At 41.2% G+C, this 17,443-nt stretch overlaps 2 protein-coding genes across 9 annotated transcripts in view; one reads left to right on the forward strand and one right to left on the reverse strand.

Annotated features, from left to right (window-relative positions):
• The window catches only part of Ankhd1 (ankyrin repeat and KH domain containing 1), a 104,433-nt gene extending 92,045 nt beyond the window's left edge, over positions 1 to 12,388 (forward strand). For 4 of the 8 annotated variants that reach the window (XM_051202370.1, XM_051202372.1, XM_051202376.1 and 1 more), the window contains 7 exons: positions 677 to 850; positions 2,013 to 2,267; positions 3,341 to 3,489; positions 4,465 to 4,629; positions 7,557 to 7,666; positions 11,782 to 11,952; positions 12,081 to 12,388. In XM_051202370.1, the coding sequence (XP_051058327.1) occupies positions 677 to 850; positions 2,013 to 2,267; positions 3,341 to 3,489; positions 4,465 to 4,629; positions 7,557 to 7,666; positions 11,782 to 11,952; positions 12,081 to 12,084 (1,028 nt within the window). In that variant the 3' untranslated portion in view covers positions 12,085 to 12,388. Of the gene's footprint in view, positions 1 to 676; positions 851 to 2,012; positions 2,268 to 3,340; positions 3,490 to 4,464; positions 4,630 to 4,889; positions 5,414 to 7,556; positions 7,667 to 11,781; positions 11,953 to 12,080 lie in introns of those variants that run through there. The other 4 variants (XM_051202371.1, XM_051202373.1, XM_051202374.1 and 1 more) reach the window with 4 other exon arrangements.
• Positions 12,389 to 13,627: 1,239 nt separating this feature from the next.
• Positions 13,628 to 17,212, reverse strand: Sra1 (steroid receptor RNA activator 1). Its single transcript, XM_051202401.1, has 5 exons — positions 17,076 to 17,212; positions 16,826 to 16,951; positions 15,131 to 15,333; positions 14,167 to 14,275; positions 13,628 to 14,033 (listed from the first exon to the last, which is right to left on the reverse strand). Exons 1-5 carry the CDS (start codon positions 17,134 to 17,136, stop codon positions 13,798 to 13,800), a joined length of 735 nt encoding a protein of 244 aa, XP_051058358.1. The 5' UTR covers positions 17,137 to 17,212; the 3' UTR covers positions 13,628 to 13,797.
• Positions 17,213 to 17,443: the final 231 nt, after the last annotated feature.

A 17,443-nucleotide genomic window follows, 5' to 3' on the forward strand; every position in this document is an offset into this window, starting at 1 on the left:
TTGGTTATGAGAATACTGAAATTATTTTTTTTTTCTTTGTAAATAAAGAGAACATTTGAAATTTTGTTCATCTTCATGGAAATTTCTATAGCTTTGTAAATAATTAGCTATTTTCCTCAAAAGAGAATGCAGACATTATTGGGCAAGTACCACTTCGATATACACAATGTGATTTTATTTCATGTCCCATTCAGTAACAAAAGCTTGAAGTTTTGTGCTTTTGTTTGTATTGTATGTTTTGGGTTTGTTGTTGTTCTTTTGGTTTGGTTTGGTTTTTGGTTTTCTTTAAACAGGGTTTCTCTGTAGCTTGGAGGCTGTCCTGGATCAGGCCGGTCTCGAACTCACAGAGATCCACCTGCCTCTGCTTCCTGAGTATTGGGATTAAAGGTATGCGCCGCCACCACCCAGTGCTTGAACATTTGTTTAGAACATTGCTTCAAATGAACTTCCATTTCAAAACATTGGGCTTAGTTTCCTATAGTTAACAATATTGGGTAATTCTTCTGATTATAAAAAGCTGGGTTTGACAATTTGTATCATATGTATGAGTACATTTTTTTTTGATTTATGAAAAATAAGCCATATGCTTTTTTTATCTTGGAAAAAAATAATAAACCTTCGGCTTTCCATTTTAAAACCTCAGCTAATTGGATGTCTTGAACCTGTTTTATTTCAGGGTTGCCATCCATTGATCCATCAGGCAGCTCCCCAGCTGCTGCTGCTCCTCTGACAAGTTTCTCTGGTATACCAGGAACAAGGGTTTTCCTGCAAGGGCCAGCTCCTGTCGGGACTCCTAGTTTCAACAGACAACATTTTTCTCCTCATCCTTGGACGAGCGCCTCAAACACATGTAGGAATCCTTAAGAAACTTTCCAAAGGATCTTAAATAAGCTATTAAACCATTTGTTTCTGGGTACATTTTGTAGTGGTTTTAGTAAAATAAGCAATATATAGATACTTGAGGTTTGTGATCAAACTAAAAATGTTTTCATTGAAACTCTGAATCAAGAATCAGTAATACACATAGTAGTTTACAAAAGGTCCTTTTGAAAGAAGGCAGTGTTGTGAAATTACTCTACCTCTGAAAAGAAGCTGATTGTAGGTGGTCCTGACATGGTTTCACACTTAGTTTTGTATTTTGTGGATGTATTATTATCTTTTATAGATACATGTTATTTTTAATTATTTCAGTATTTAGAATGTAAATTATTTGGTATCACATAATATATAATATTCTTTCCCACAGCCTTGTTGTGGGAATTGAGCTCTGGGCCTTGCATATCACTAGGCAAGTTCTTTACCACTACTAAGCTACAGCTACAACTCTTGGCTGTTGTTTTTTTTTTTTTAACATCGTCCATTTTAGTCTTTTATTTTCTTGGTTTTTTGAGACAAGGTTTCCTTATGTAACTCTGGCTGTCCTGGAACTTAGTATTTAGACCAGACTGACCTCAAACTCACAAAGATCTGCCTGCCTCCATCTCCAGAGTATCATGATTAAGGTTATACCAGAACACCTGATCCATATTAGCTTTTATGACAAAGAAAACAACACATATTACCTAAGTCCAGTGAAGAATCAAAGTTATCACTTGAATTCTAGAATGATTTTAATATTCAACTTCTTTTTCTTATGGAAAAAGGGGGCTATAGAAATTGGAAAGAATTAACAAATATGCAGATATTTTCCAGACAGTAATCTAAGTAGTCTCTAAATATACTGCCGTAGTAAATGTAAGATGTAATTATGTTTTCAGATGATTATTTAGTATAATAGTAAATTCTTTCCTAGCTTTATCCATTCAATTGGGAAAAAGCCCTACCAAGCATTTTATACTTAACTTCAGGCAGGAATCTAAACATGGTTATAAAAATATTTTCATTTGAATTATCCTTTTAAAATGAACTTTTCTTTACAGAACCAATGTTACTGGAGTAGATCTTTACAAGGTTTCTCATGTCCCTGTAGTTTTTATATGTAATAAAACAATAGAGAAATATTCTGCCACCAGGTGACTCTCCTGTCCCATCTGTTTCTTCGGGACCATCTTCACCTCTTTCAGCCACTTCTGCACCACCAGCATTGGGCCAACAACCAAAAGGAAACAGTGCCAGTCAGGATCGAAAGATACCTCCTCCTATTGGAACAGAGAGGCTGGCCAGAATTCGGCAAGGAGGATCTGTTGCACAAGCCCCTGTGGGGACCAGTTTTGTTGCTCCTGTTGGACACAGTGGGATCTGGTCATTTGGTGTCAATGCTATGTCAGGTATAATTACCTTACCCTGTCTCTGCCAAAACATTTTGCATAAATTATGATGAGAGTTTGCCATTAAAGCTTAATTCCAGCCAGGCGATTGTGGCCCATGCCTTTAATCCCAGCATTTGGGTGGATATCAGTGAGTTCAAGGCCATCCTGATCCGCAAAGCAAGTTCCAGGACAGCCAGGATTGTTTCACAGAGAAGAAGCCCTGTCCTGAAAAAAAACAAAACAAACAAACAAAACAAAACAATTCCTAGGAGTAAGAGAAGAGAGGCTAGAGAGAAGACTATGGTTACCAGCACTTGTTGCTCTTGCAGAGGACCTAGGTTCAGTTCTAAGTACCCAAAGGGCAGTTCACAACTGTCTATAACCTTGTTCCAGGGTATCTGATGCCTCTTCAGACCTCTGTGGGTTCCTACATGTAGGTGGTACACACACATACACTCAGGCATGCATATAAACACATAATTTTTCCTCCAAAAACTGAATTCCTTAAGCTTGTGTATATTGACATATACCTGTAATTCCAGCACTACAGAGCCTTAGGCATGAGGATCATCAGTCTCAGATCAGCATGAGTTATGCAGGGAGTTCAGGATCCAGTCTGAGCACTAATGTTGCACAGTGAGGCCTTCTCTTACAATACCAGAGAGGGCTGATATAGCCCTAAAATAGACCATTCACCTTACATACACAAAGCTATGGATTTGCTTCTCACAGAAGCAAAATTAGTTTTTAATGGGCACACAGATACAATATATCTAAGTGTAAAAAGGAGAAAAACCTTAGTTTCTATACTTAACATTCAATTTTAGTTTTCTTTTTTTGTTGTTGTTTTTAGGTTTGTTTGGGGCTTTTTGTTTTTTTTTTTTTTTTTGTTTTTCTTTGTTCTTTTCAAGACAGGGTTTCTCTGCAACAGCCAAAGTTGTTCTGGAACTCACTCGGTAGACCAGGCTATCCTTGAACTGACTGAGATCTGCCTTGTTCTGCCTCCCATGTGCTGGGATTAAAGGTATGTGCCACCACTGCCTAGTTAACCTGAGAAAATACTAAACACTATTTTTAATTCTTTTTTCCAGAAGGCTTATCAGGTTGGTCACAGTCTATGATAGGGAACCATCCAATGCATCAACAGTTATCAGACCCAACCACATTCTCCCAGCATCAACCAATGGAGAGAGATGATTCTGGAATGGTAGCTCCCTCTAACATTTTTCACCAGCCTATGGTAAGTGGCTTTGTGGATTTTTCTAAAGTGGGTTGGCATGCATCATTGCCAGCCACTGTAGTCACTTATTAAGGAGTAGTTTGTGTGGAAATCACCCTTTTGCTTCTGTAACTGTCACATCTTTTGTTCAGTTGTTTTGTTTGTTTGTTTGTTTTTTTGTTTTGTTTTGTTTTTTTGAGACAGGATTTCTCTGTATTTTTTGGAGCCTGTCTAGGAACTCACTCTGTAGTCCAGGATGGCCTTGAACTCACAGAGAGATTCACCTGTCTCTGCCTCCCGAGTGCTGGGATTAAAAGCATGTGCTACCAACACCCGGCTCTTTTGTTCAGTTTTAATGGGTACTGATGTCTTACAGTACTTTTCCCTCACTTGTCCTGAAGATGTCGTTTCTTTAAAAGACCAGAGAGATTTGAGTTCTTCTTTGCTTTCTGTGCCACACATTTGAGGGAGATCCCTACCCACTGTCCAATTCAGTGTTCTTTTGTGCTCTTATGGTTTCCTGGCTGTCATATAGCCAGATTATAGCTGTAAATGCCTATACAAAATTATGTTTATCTTTCTTTGAGATAGTGTCACACCATGTAGCCCTGGATGGCCTGGAACTCACTGTGTAGACCAGGCTCACCTTAACTCACAGAGATCCACCTGCTTCTGCCTAGGATTAAAGGCATGCACCTCTACACACAACTACTCTTTTCTTACTAGTAAAACTGAACTAGGAGAAAATTGAACGTGTGGGAAAGTTCCTGATAATTTCATAGTGGATTAGTTTTGGTTTGGTTTGGTTTTTCCCCTCTCTTGCTGAAAAACATTGTAAATGTGGATGAAACAGTTGATTTCTCAATACTGTGCCATGATATACTAACAGAATTCTCTGAAGTTATTTGAATAAAGATTATAAAGAGGTCTTAGCTGGTATTAATGGAAACATTATCTGTCATTGCATGATGAAGACTTCTCTTTCTGCTGTTTTAGGGGCTGCCGATTTCCATGTATGGAGGCACCATCATACCCTCTCATCCTCAGCTTGCTGATGTTCCAGGAGGCCCACTGTTCAATGGACTTCATAACCCAGATCCTGCTTGGAACCCTATGATAAAAGTTATCCAGAATTCAACTGAATGCACTGATGCCCAACAGGTAAAACGGGCTTAAAGCTCTTCCACTTTTCAGATTTGTCATGTGACTCTGAATTTGATGGGAAATGTAAGGTTTGAGTAATGACTGTTAATCTGAATTAAGTTTTTTCATTATCAAAATGATGCTACTAAACATTTTATTTCTTATATGTGTATTCTTCCTAGGTAGAAACACTGCATTACCATTGAATTTATATATTCATTTCACAAGTGTGTAAAGATTCCTAATTAGAAATTCCAATTTTTCCTCCCCCTTTTCAGATTTGGCCTGGCACGTGGGCACCTCATATTGGAAACATGCATCTCAAATATGTCAACTAAGTTAGAAGGTCTTTACTCTTTAGCCTTGTTTGGGAAACCTAAGACTTTGGAAGAACTCTGGGGTTTTTGGGATTTTTGTTTTGTTTTGTTTTGTTTTTTTTTTAATGTGCCTAACTAAAATATTTTCTGAGGCTTAGCAATGGAAATTTGATCACCCATTGTGTAAGAGCAAATTGATTTCCTATCCACCTAAGTATGTTCTCTGAGTAGTTTAGCCATTTTTTGACTTGAGATAAGATGAACCTAGTGCTTTTGGCTAAACATACTGAATGCTACTTGTATGCAGAAGAGAATTAGATAATTACATGTTTCAACTTTTGAGGGTGGTAAATACATGTATTATTGTTTACATACTTAAAAGAAAAAATATGAGTAAATTTTCTTGTGATATAGTGGCTCTACTTAATGTAGCCTGTATTAATGTGAAATATTTACCAGAATATTCAATAAAAAAATGAACAGTGTTTAGAAGTGGGGTGTGATCCTTTCAGTGGTCTTGAAGATTCCAACCAATCCACAGTCATATTTAATTAGATTGCTAATGCTGTATTTATTTGTAACATGCTTTTCACATTTAACACTGTAGAGTCTATTCTTGGAAAGCTATAAAAAGCATTGCTAAAGCTTGTTAGCTATTTCTTATTCTCCTGTCTCTTACCTCATTAAATATGAGGATGTTCAAGCCCTTGCAGTTTGTCTTAGCTGATGTTAGTGAATAGGCCATTTGATAAGTTTTACATTTTATTGGATCATGACTGTGTCAGTAATAACCTTGGGCTTTACATTGAACAAATGTAGTGATAACCAAATCAATCCCTTGGATTCTTTTTGTACTTCTTGGCTTTTGAGTTTGGGCATAAAAAGTTGAAGAAGGGGTGACTTCTGTTAATCAGTTATATTGATGAATAGCTGAGTAATATTTATAAATAAGTGAATAATGCTGTGTTTAGTTCCAATACCTCAAAAATGAAAAGCCAATATGCTAAACAAATTAATCACAAAAACACTGGAATAGGTTAGCCAAACCATACATTGTGCCAAGAATTTGACACAACAGAGAAAAGAAATTCTTGTATCGAAATATATCATCCAGTTGTGTTTTCATGTAGTTCAATATCCCAGCTTTATAAATGTCACTTAAAAGAAAACAATATTTTCGGCACTGAGAGAAAGCAAAAGATAATGCGTGTGCGTACACACACGCGTACACACACACACACACACACAAGCAACAACTAAGAGCAAAGAATCATGCAAGCATCACTTTCCTACTCTAAAAGCAATTAAGAATTCTTATAATCTTTACCTGGGTCCTAAGCCATCACCAGGTCAGAAGTACCCTATTAGTTTTATGTAAGATGTAACTTGGTTCTTTGGTTTTCCATACCATTTTACATGGGAAAGCTTTTATAAGCTCATTTCTTATTTTCTATTTTTGATGAATTTGGAAAGTATAACTGGTGGGAAGTTTACTGCCTTTATAGTGGTCATATCAAATCTTCTCTAGAGGCCATCTCATTCTAGGGCAGAACAGTCACTTAGATCACCTACATATCTTACTGTTCCCTCCTGTCAATAAACAGAAATAATCACTTAAAATTAGTGAAATGAATGACGCTACTCTTCATGAAATGGAGATAGGTAATCTTAAGTAAATTATTCAGTAGAACAAAAAGGTGACTTTTATTCTACCTTAATTTTCTGTAACATATTTGAATGATTGGAAGGAATCCTTAAATCTATTTCTAACCTTTGAATACTACAGAAGAAATTCTGTCTCATGTCAGAAACTAGAAGCCATAAAGAAAAAGGAAAGAGAACCCCGAGAATTAGGAAGAAAGAGTTGTACAGTAGTGCCTCTGGGGAGACTCCTCCCTTCCCTTTCACAGCATCACCTTCCTTTCCTTTTGGATCTTGGTAGCCTAATCCCAGCCCTATTTTACCTGCTATAATCTCTCTTCCTCTTCCTGCCTCTTCCTGATATTACTTTACTGCTATTTTACCAACTTGAACATTGGATAAAACCTAGCTCAGGTAAGAACTTGATTATTTTCAAAACATACAAGGGATGGAGGGAGGCAGTATGGGTACAGTGGAGTGAGAGTCCAAGAACTCAGTTCTGTTTTCATCTCTGTCACTTACAACTCTGTGACTCTAGGTAAGTCGTCTCATTTTTCTGGGCTTCACATTCCCCATCTGAACATAATCAGTCTTGTAGTTATAACACAGATTTTCTTCTTTTTCTTGTTAATGAAAATGTATGGTATTAAGAATACTGGAAACAAATGTTTTACAGTTCTGAGGTTTGGTTCTGATAATTGAAATGAAAGGTCTTCTATTCTAAAAACCATTATTGATTTGGAAATTAGTGGAAGCAGAAGAAAATGTTACACATCCATAGTGAGCCCTTAAGCTTTAAAGAAACATCCTGCTAACTAAGGCACATGTCAAACCCCATGAGAATAAGTTCTTTCAAGGAATAAAACTGTATCTTCAAGGTTTTTGGATCCACCTCTTTCAAGTAGTGTTCAGTGTGATAAAATTGTTGATGTTTTAGAACTCTTTAAAACTGTTGTGGCTACAGTGTGCTGACTTGCCCTTTTATAGGCCAGTGTACTTTCTTCAGTCCCTGCTCTCAAGGGGGAAATTCCATCACCTCAGCTAACCAGACCAAAGAAGAGAGTTGGACAGCCAATAGTAGCCTCTTCTAACCAGAGGTAAGAAATCTTAAGCCTTATGGCTTCTGTTCCTCCTCCCAACTGTAACACTACTACATAAGAGATCTGTCCTTGCTTTGAGTTAGCTTGTAGAAGGGGAAGAACTGGGCATGAGTTTCAAGCCTAACAGAGTCCAGCACTTACAAAGTGGAGGTAGGGGGATTGGGACTTTAATGCCAGACTCAATTTCATGATAGGGGGATTGGGGTTTTAATGGCAGCCTCAGATCCATGAAATGCTTATCTCAATACCACCTACACTTCCCCAACAAAGGAACTTTCAGGCACAGGCCTGGCTTTATGACCTTTATTGGATGTGGTATTAACATACTTAAAATTTTGATACTTTAAAAACTCTTTCCACATGCATTTCCTAAAGTAGAGAGTGAAGGTCAATTGCCAAATCACTAAGGGTAAATAGAAAATGCAACATCATCACAGTCCTCCCCCCAGGACAGGGTCCTCTAGGAAGATATGACCAACTGTACTGTTTGGTAGAAATACTTGTGCTAGTCACAGATCAAGATGTTCAGAAGCTGTTTTCCTACAGGTTTGTTTGCCTCTTCTGGGTTTACATGTGGTCCAAAGGTCTTCAACACTAGGAAAGAGCCATGTAAAACAAATCTTATCTTTGGTAGAAGGATTCTTTGAGCCTAGGAGCTCAATACCAATCTGAACAAAATGGGAAGCCCTCCATGTCAAAATAATAATATCGGACATAAGCCTGAACTTCAAGATCTAAATTAGCGAACAAGATCATGAACACATTAGCTGATTTCAAACCTGTCTGTGAATGCTTTTCATTTATATAGGTGATCCAGCTGCCTCTGCCTCCCCACCACTGGGAGAAAAGGGTATGCCACCAAACCCAGCTTGTTTTGTTTTATTTTGGTGGTACTACTGGGAATTCAAAATATTTGCTTAAGTGGTAGAGTCCTGATATTTGCTGTATAGCTTTAATTGTATTTCTGGTAGTTAACCCTAGGCATAGTTTTTGGTTGGTGGCTTTTGTTTCTGTGCCAAATGGTAATTAGTGTTAACCCTGTGACATAAACTTCTGATGCTTTATCCAGGGTGTGTGTGTGTGTGTGTGTGTGTGTGTGTGTGTGTGTGTGTGTGTGTGTGTGGTCTGGCTTTCTAGTTTCCTAGCCTGTCAGCCCAAAGTATGTTATAGAAAAGTTACCCAAGAAAAGCAATAGTATTATACTGGCTGCTGTTTTATAGTAGAAGTTCAAAGAATGAAGATAACACTTGACATGCACCTTTCTTGAAAACCTCTAGAATTTGTTTGGGTTTTGTTTTCATTTTGGCAGTGCTAGGGATTAAACCCAGGACCTCAGGCATGATACACAAAGCACTCTACCAGCTAGGCTACATCTTCAGTCCATATAATTTTTGCATTGTCTCACTATGTAGACCTGAGTGGCCTCAAACTTGAGGATCTGCCTGCTTCTGCCTTCCAAGTGCTGGGACTAAAGAGCGTGCCACCACTTACAACCAGCCCCTTTAGTTCTATTTCTGCTTTTTCTTTGCCTGTTTGGTGAATAATTTTCTTAATTAAATACTAGTGTGCTAGACCTCTTCTTAACACTGCATCTTCTCATATGATAGCATCCCATACTCTTGTATTTCATTTTATTCATGTCTGAATAAGTAGTTTTCCCCTTGAACTTCTGACCAGTTATTACAGCTCTTTGTTGTTAGTATCTTGTTACTCTGAACACAGTATTCATTGCTTAACATAAGATATGCCCCTTTGTGTTTTCACTTTTACAGTTCCAGCTACCAAGATTGTCAAACCAGGAAATTGGGAGTTACCCTAGCTTATCTCCATTTTCCTTAACTTGCCCTTGAGTAGATCACTTCACCTTCCACCTTTAATTTTTTATTACATTTGTTGGGGGAAGGGGCATATCACCATGCCTGTGTTAGAGGACTGCTTGCGGGAATTAATTCTTTCCTTCATGAGGTCCCAGAGATGGAATTTAGATCAATCAGGCTTGACAGCAAGTGCCTTAATCTCACTTCCCCCTATTTTGTTCTTCTGTGTATCTGAATTTTGTCCCTTTTTCTGTCTCCGTTGCCACTGTGCAATGGACTCATCTTCAGTACCCTCTCTACTCCATACCCTACTCTTAACTATCAGGCTACTTCTTCACTTTGCTTAAAAGTGAAATTGTTAGACAGTTACCCATAATCTGCTTACACTTGTACCATTTTGTAAGAGACTCCAATGTCTTTTGAGGAATAATAAAATATATGTACACCTGCTACCTGGAATGTGATTCTGAAAACCTACAACTTCTGCATTAACAAGAATTGTCTGTCATATCAAGCTCAGCCAGACTGGGTGGTGCATGCCTTTAAGCAATACTCAGAGGCAGAGGCAGGCAGATCTCTGAGTTGAAAGCCAGCCTGGTCTACATACCAAGTTCAGACCAGCTAGGAGGACACAGTGAGATCCTATCTAAAATAATAATAATCTAAAAAAAATAAAGTTCACTTTTTTTTTTTTTTTTTTTTTTTTTTTTTGGTTTTGGTTTTTTGAGACAGGGCTTCTCTCTGGTTTTGGAGGCTGCCCTGGAACTAGCTCTTATAGACCAGGCTGCTGGTCTTGCTCACAGAGATCCACCTGCCTCTGCCTCCCGAGTGCTGGGATTAAAGGTGTGCGCTACCACCGCCCAGCTTAAAGTTCACTGTCTGAGGCAAGGCAAACCTATCTTTGATGTTCCCTTCCAGAGAGCTAGCAGGCTAAGCCTTCAGCACCGAGCCTGTAGTTATCTATGTCCATCAAAGGGCTAGCTTCTGCATTCTTGATGTCTTGACTACAGCCTTCCCTGCCCCTGAACTCTGAGTAGACCTAGTGTCACACTGAAAAAGCCTCTGACTTCCTGCTATACTCAAAGGGCAGAACATCAAGACACTTTGACCAAGTACAGCAGTTTGCTACCAGGGGCACTACAAAACTGGGCTGAAGGACCCACTCAGGTGGAGTCCTATCTTCTACAAGATCTGTGGGCATGTTTTCATCATAACTGTTGAAAGAAATGGGCACAGCCATAATTCCCAGCATCCAGGATTAACTAGCAAATAAACTTCTGAATCTCTCAAGTCCCAGCAGATCCTGAGAGTTCCTGGGCGGGTGGGCGGAACCCTCAGTTTGAGTGACTAGCCAATGGCCCACCCCGGGCGTGACGTATATTAGTGTTGTTGCCAGTTGCCACACGTGGTCACTGAGACTGCCTACTACTCAAACCTGTTTTCCGGGCTTTCCATGCTTTCAAGGCAATCGCTATTAGTCTTCCTGCTCTCGCTATGTTCACATCCACAAGTTGCCCTATTCCAGGGTGCCAAGACCGGCTCTCAAACGGCTACAGCAGCATGGGGGGGGCACTATATGCCACTACCCGGGGAGGTCAGCAGGGGTGGGATGGGATGGGATGGGATGAACCTTGGAATTGGTTGTGTGGACTTCTTCCCAAGATTGAGAAAGTCTATATGAAACTGTTTTACAAAAAAAACTCAAAGCAATGTTCTGGGCAGTAATTCACTATGCTTCATACTGATGTTGCGACCCTTTAAACAGTTCATGTTATGGTGGTCTTCAACTATAAAATTACTTTCATTGCTACTCCATAACTAAGTTTGCTACTGTTATGACTCATAGTGTAAACATCTGTTTTCTGATGGTCTTAGGTGACTCCTGTGAGAGTTGCGACCCACAGATTGAGAACCACTGCATAGACAGTGCCCACAACAGAAACCAAGTTTTATGTAGTGTAGTAGCGCAGCACTTAGTCATGAGCTGCTGGGCTGGCAAACAAACAGGTTTATGCCATGTGGGAGCATAAGAAATAGAATAGAGTGGGGCTCTTTGAGGACACTGCTGGCCATGTGCCCATGGGTGAAGCTAGCCCTAAAGGATTTTGAGACTACCTACCACCACTATCCTGGCCCAGGGTACCTATTTAGACTAGCTAGAATGTTCAACTTGCCTTAATGTTGCTTAGGCTGGTTGGGCATGTCTTTTGTGGTGTGACTTGCCAGTTGAATCCTAGCCGGGCAGTAATGTGTTCAAGTTCCTGGTTCTTAACTTCAGCCCTTACTCCTTCGCAGGCACCAGGATCATCTACGACCGAAAGTTCCTGCTGGAGTGCAAGAACTCACCCATTGCCCGGACACTTCCCTGCTGCCTCCCTCAGATTCCCGGGGTCACGACTCCAACAGTCCCACCCTCCAAGCTGGAGTTGCTGAAGGAACGGAAGCAGACAGAGGAAGAGATAACCGGTAAGAAAGTAGGACTAGCAATGAAATGCCTTTGTGGAGTTGGGGTTCAATTTCAAGAGGGGTTTCCGTAGTGACTGGGCTTACAAACACTTGAGACAAGTAACTGCTCTTTTGACTTCTCTCCCCAGATGACGAACAGTTTGAAATGGACATGTAATCCAATAGAAGATGACTGTGGAGTTACAAAAGGATCCTTATGCCTCTGTTGCCACCACCTCTTCTAGGGCATCCAAAGGCCGGCTGGCCTCATCTAATCTGGAAGAAGAGTGACTTGTTGGTTCTGGGCTTCCTCTAGTTCTGAGGCAGCTGGACCAGGGATAGCAGTGGGCACTTGCCAAGCCCTTTTAGCTTTCTCTGGTCTATACATACTCCTCAGGGCTGGCACTGGGGAACAGAATATGTCACCTTCTGGCTGCTTAGTAAACATACAACAAAATGTCTTGGCTCCAGTGTTCTCCTCAGTGCCCAACTCTCAGCCACTCAGCAGCCCTGACTAAGAGGCCCTAGCGCTGCTCACCGGCTCCCACTGGCCCACTTCCTGCAGCAATTAGGGCTTGAAGCAGGCTATGAGAAGGTTGCTGCAGTGCCAGGCCATCAACAGCAACAGCCTGAGCCTTGCCAAGGGCTGCTTGTTCCTGTCTTTCGAGGAAGCAAGGTCCCTACCCCCAACGGTTTGTAAAGTGAACTCATGGAAGAGATGCTGTTTCAGCTAACAGCCACTCTCAGTGTCTTCCCTGCCTTTTCTACTTTCTACCTCTAAGTACCAATCCCCAGTTCAATCCTGGAAACCTTGTATCTCTCTTCTCAGCATAATCACCAGTACATTTCTGCTTCCAGCTATTTCTTTTAAAAAAAAAAAAAAGTGTTAGAAAAGACTGGTGGGACAGGGCTGGAGAGTTGGCTCAGCACTTAAGAACACTGGTTATTCTTCCAGGCCTTGAGTTCAAGTCCCAGCAACTAAAAATGTCTCTCACAACCTTCTATAATGGAAGTTGATGTCCTCTTCTGGGTGCAGGCAAACATGCAGACAGAGCACTCACATAAGTAAATCTTTTTGAAAAAGGAAGACTAGCCTGGTGGTGGTGGTGGTGCATACCTTTTACCCAGTGCTCGGGAGGCAGAGGCAGGCAGATACACAGAGAAAACCTGTCTCGAAAAAATAAAAGACTAAGGCCTACACTAAAACCCAAAATGAGGTAACACCTTGCTTGGTAAATCAGATCATCTTAACCTCAAATATCAGTAATCTAATCTTTGTTGTTGAAACAGCATCTCAACATAGCTTAAGGTGGCCTCAAACTCACTATGTAGTACAGGCTAACCTCTTCCTGCCATGTCTGAAATGTTAGGGCTATAGGTATGTGCTACTACACCCAACAGTAATGTTGAAATCTGGTCTTTTTCTCGTTCAGTTTAAACAGCAGAAACCCCAAACAATACACCAAAGACCGAGCAAAAGGAATGGTCTCTTCTGACAGGAAAATTTCCAGCTGTTTCAGGCTGAAATGAAATTAGCCAACAACGTACCCACCACATTACAAAGAGTGTGCTTTTTTACTCTAAAAAGCAGGTAGCAATATGCCCTCGAGGCCCCTCCTGATGAATGGAACAAGGAATGGTATTCACGGAACAGGGAAACTGACACCAGAAAGAACCAGTCTGGCATCAGAATGGCTCATCTTTCCTACCCACTTCCCATCATTGAGATGTTTATTGAAATGTGCATATTATGAATAACAAGTGATCTTGCATTGGCCCAGGTAGAGCTTTGGTCAGGACCAATAGTCTCCCTGGTGGTAATGGGAGCCAAGTGACAAGAGGCCTTCCACACCAAAGCATAGGAGATCATTTGAGTGAGTCCAGGGAGCCCCCAGGGTTATGAAGACTGTGGAAGCCCAGTACTGTCTGGTTCTCAGGTATTACTGTAGATTTCTCTTCTTTGGCCTCCTCTGAAGACAGACTCCTCTTTTCTGCAATTAATCTTTTAACTCCCACCATCCACTGACTGACCTCAGTCACATGGTCAACCATAAGTGAGCGGTGAATATCATCTGCTGCATCCCACTGGTGGTGTAAAAGTTCTGAGGAGAAACAGGGCTTGAGCAAGCAAATGCAGTAAAAGTCACGTCTGCCATTCCTCCCTTCCCGATAAGTAAACACCTCTTCATCTGTCAGTTCAGCTATCAGTTGTGGGATAAAGGACCCCACCCATACCTTGCACAAGTAGTGCCATCCTCTTCTTTACAGGTATTGACAGCTTCCCTCCAGCCCACTGTTCCTGAAGCAGTGCCAAGCGTCGGCTGATATCATCATATACCTGTTTCTGAGACAGAAATCATCCAACTCACTGCTGCCAGTATGCGCTTTCTCTTTTTCAGGAGTTTGACTCGTGGTCATTAGAGTTCATATTCTTTTACTCACAGGTTAGAGGGCCCCACAACCCATCCCCCACCCCCTTGTCCCCACCCCACACAGAGAGGCATTATGGATATGATGAAACCTATGGATCTCCTCCAAAGACAAAAGACACATGACAAGAATTTTAAATTTTCAGTGCCTTCCCAGCCCTTCAGAGACTTTTCCTAAACATTTATTTATGTATTTATTTATTATGTATACAATATTCTGGCTGTATGTGTGCCTGCAGGCCAGAAGAGGGCACCAGATCTCATTACAGATGGTTGTGAGCCACCATGTGGTTGCTGGGAATTGAACTCAAGGATCTCTAGAAGAGCAGCCAGTGCTATTAACCTCTGAGCCATCTCTCCAGTCTCTTAGGACTCACCTTAATGTTACTGTTCAAATAAGGAAAACCTGGTCAATGGTGAGACTACCATGCTGTGTCATCCCCTTTCTTCAATCCAGCTCTCCAGAGAGCTGAAGAAACTTTCATACAAAGCTTGTCTCTCTCTCCCAGACTGAGTACACACTCTGAATGGCCTCAATTTACAAAAATAAATAAACTTATAATTCACTAACAGGAATTCAATACAATCCATTCCCACAAAGTCTCTACTACTGGTGGGTCCTTAAAAGTCCTGAGAATCCCTCACATCAGTGTCCATTTTCCTGGAAAGACTTTGAGAGATTCTTTAAGGGCCTATCAGGAGCTCTGTCTTTAAGAACCATTCTTGTTTGGATAGAAGTCCTTTCTACCCCTTGAAGTGCCAGGGCCTACCTTTGTGTGGCCACGGCAGTCCTCCAATGCCTGTTCCAGAGGTCTTAGTACATCTTCCATCAGAGCCTCAGACTCAGTGGCTGGGGAACTTGGGGGCTCCACACCAGTAGCAGGACAAGTCCCCACAGGCGGAGGCCGGGAAGCCTTACTTGAAGGAGGTGGATGACCCACTGAAGGTTGTCCAGAAATTTCTGAAGTTGGGGCTGAAATGTTCAAACTGGATCAAGCAACAAAGCTTAGTACCCTCCACTGATCATTTTATTCCATTTTCTCTTTTACTTTGTTCACAATATTTTATGAACTACAAAATTTAGTCAGAGCTTCTCAACTCTTAGTTCCTATTGCCCTGTTTTATTGGTTGAACCAAACTCAGCTTCTCTAGAACTCTTAACCAATGAGACATTTCTCCACACCCCCCCCAATTATAATTTAACCCTTTTTACAGATGTTAAATGATACAGAAAACTGCATTTCTCCACTCTTCAAAAATAAACATTTTCATATCTCTAAATTTCACGTTCTGTAAACACTTCCTATTTTTCCTCATGCCTCTTATTTCACTGATAAAGTCATCAAATGAGATTTTTTTGCTGTTGCTGTTTGAGACAGGGTTTCACTCTAACCCAGACTGGCTTCAAATGTCTGGCATTCTTCCTACTTCAGCTTCCTGAATACTGAGACCATAGCCATACACTACCATGCCCAGTTCAGGAACTCTTTTAATCTACCTGCCAACCATTGTGGCGACAGTCCTTCCTCAGAAGGTGCTTGCACCTATTAAAAGGGCATCACTCAGGGCTGGAGAAATGGCTCAACAGTTAAAAAGTCATCTCTCCACTCATATTTTGCAGTCCAGACTTATGTCTTTTGGTCTCCCTCCTATGATTATTTCTTTTCTCTCTTATGATCAGTTCTTGGCTCTTGCTCTTTCATCCCATGAATGTACGAATGGGCTGTACTATTTACTAAAAACTTTCTGTTTTTCAGAAAAGGTCTGAAAATCCACACCCTCTCCATAGGGGATGATGTTCAAGTCCATTACATCAAATCAAATATAGCATCCCACCACCTCCATACCTATCTTCCAACATTCCACTAGAAAGGTCTTTTTTTGGAGCACTCTACTTCAGTTTCTGAACCAGGCAAAGTTATTCTCATCTCAGAGAATTTGCACTTACCTGTTTCTTGTGCTTAAAATGCTTTTGCATCTCTTAATGCTTCTTGGTCACATTTCCGTGTTTACTTAAATAGCACCCCCAGACACCTTAGTTACTTGGAAACTATTGCTTCCCCTGTTTTCTCTCCAGAGTCCCTACCAAGACCTTTTAGCTTGTTCACTGCTTTTTCGTTTACACTCAGAAGTGCCTGGCTTGACAAACGCTCAGTAAATACCAATTAAACAAATGAGTAAGTAACAAAGTCTGAGATGCTTATAACACAAAGATCATAGGGTTCTGGGAAGACATCTAGGCAGGAAACATTTGGAAACTATGTGAATGAGCATAGACCTTTTTGTCCAACATGCCATTTACTGACCAGGAATGCAGAAAGAACCGGCTACAAAAGCCTGCGCTAAGCCTTACCGGCTCCCAACTCCTCTCCTAATCGAGTCCTTGGAAGAGGAAAACAGGCCGATGAGACAGGCTTATCCCAAACTATTTCTCTGTACACGATTCCCCGCATGGCCTTACGCACCTCTAGGGGATCCATCCTGTGGGGCCGCGACCCTCTTAGTAAGGGGTGTGCGTTTGGGTCCACCAGTCTGAGTCTGCAGCCCGTAAGAAAACTGCGGAGGGTCGTTCCAACCGCGTTCCTTGTTGCCTGCGAAGGCAAGGAAGTGTGTGAAACGAAACCGGGAACCCAACAAAGGTTACTTTGGGGTCTGGGGTGGAGGGGAGTCAGAGTTCACTCCCAGTACCCCCAACCGCCCACCCGCAGTGCTCACCCGGTTTCACATAGAGCTCCGCCATCTCCACTTCCGCACTGCCAGCAAGGCAGCGCGTCATTTCCGGGGTAGCTCGCTCACTCAGTCCAGCTGCCTGGTGGTATAGGAGGGGCTGCCCAGAAAGCCAGGCAGTCGTTCCTTAAGGACAACTGGCTAATGATATGAAGGCCTTGTCACGCAGCACCAAACAGGTAGGTTTTTCTAATGTCTCCTGGTTTGCTCTCAGGAACAAAGTCAAACACCAGAAGTATCTGCTGAACCTAATCACATCAACCTCTGAAAGCTTGCATATAAGTATACTGCCCTGCACAATTTTTACATTTTCTCTAGGCTTACTAACGAGATCTTCAGTACTCAAATATGTAAAC

Source organism: Phodopus roborovskii, unplaced genomic scaffold (genome assembly GCF_943737965.1).
Source record: "Phodopus roborovskii unplaced genomic scaffold, PHOROB, whole genome shotgun sequence".
In the NCBI taxonomy this organism is placed as follows: Eukaryota; Metazoa; Chordata; class Mammalia; order Rodentia; family Cricetidae; genus Phodopus; species Phodopus roborovskii.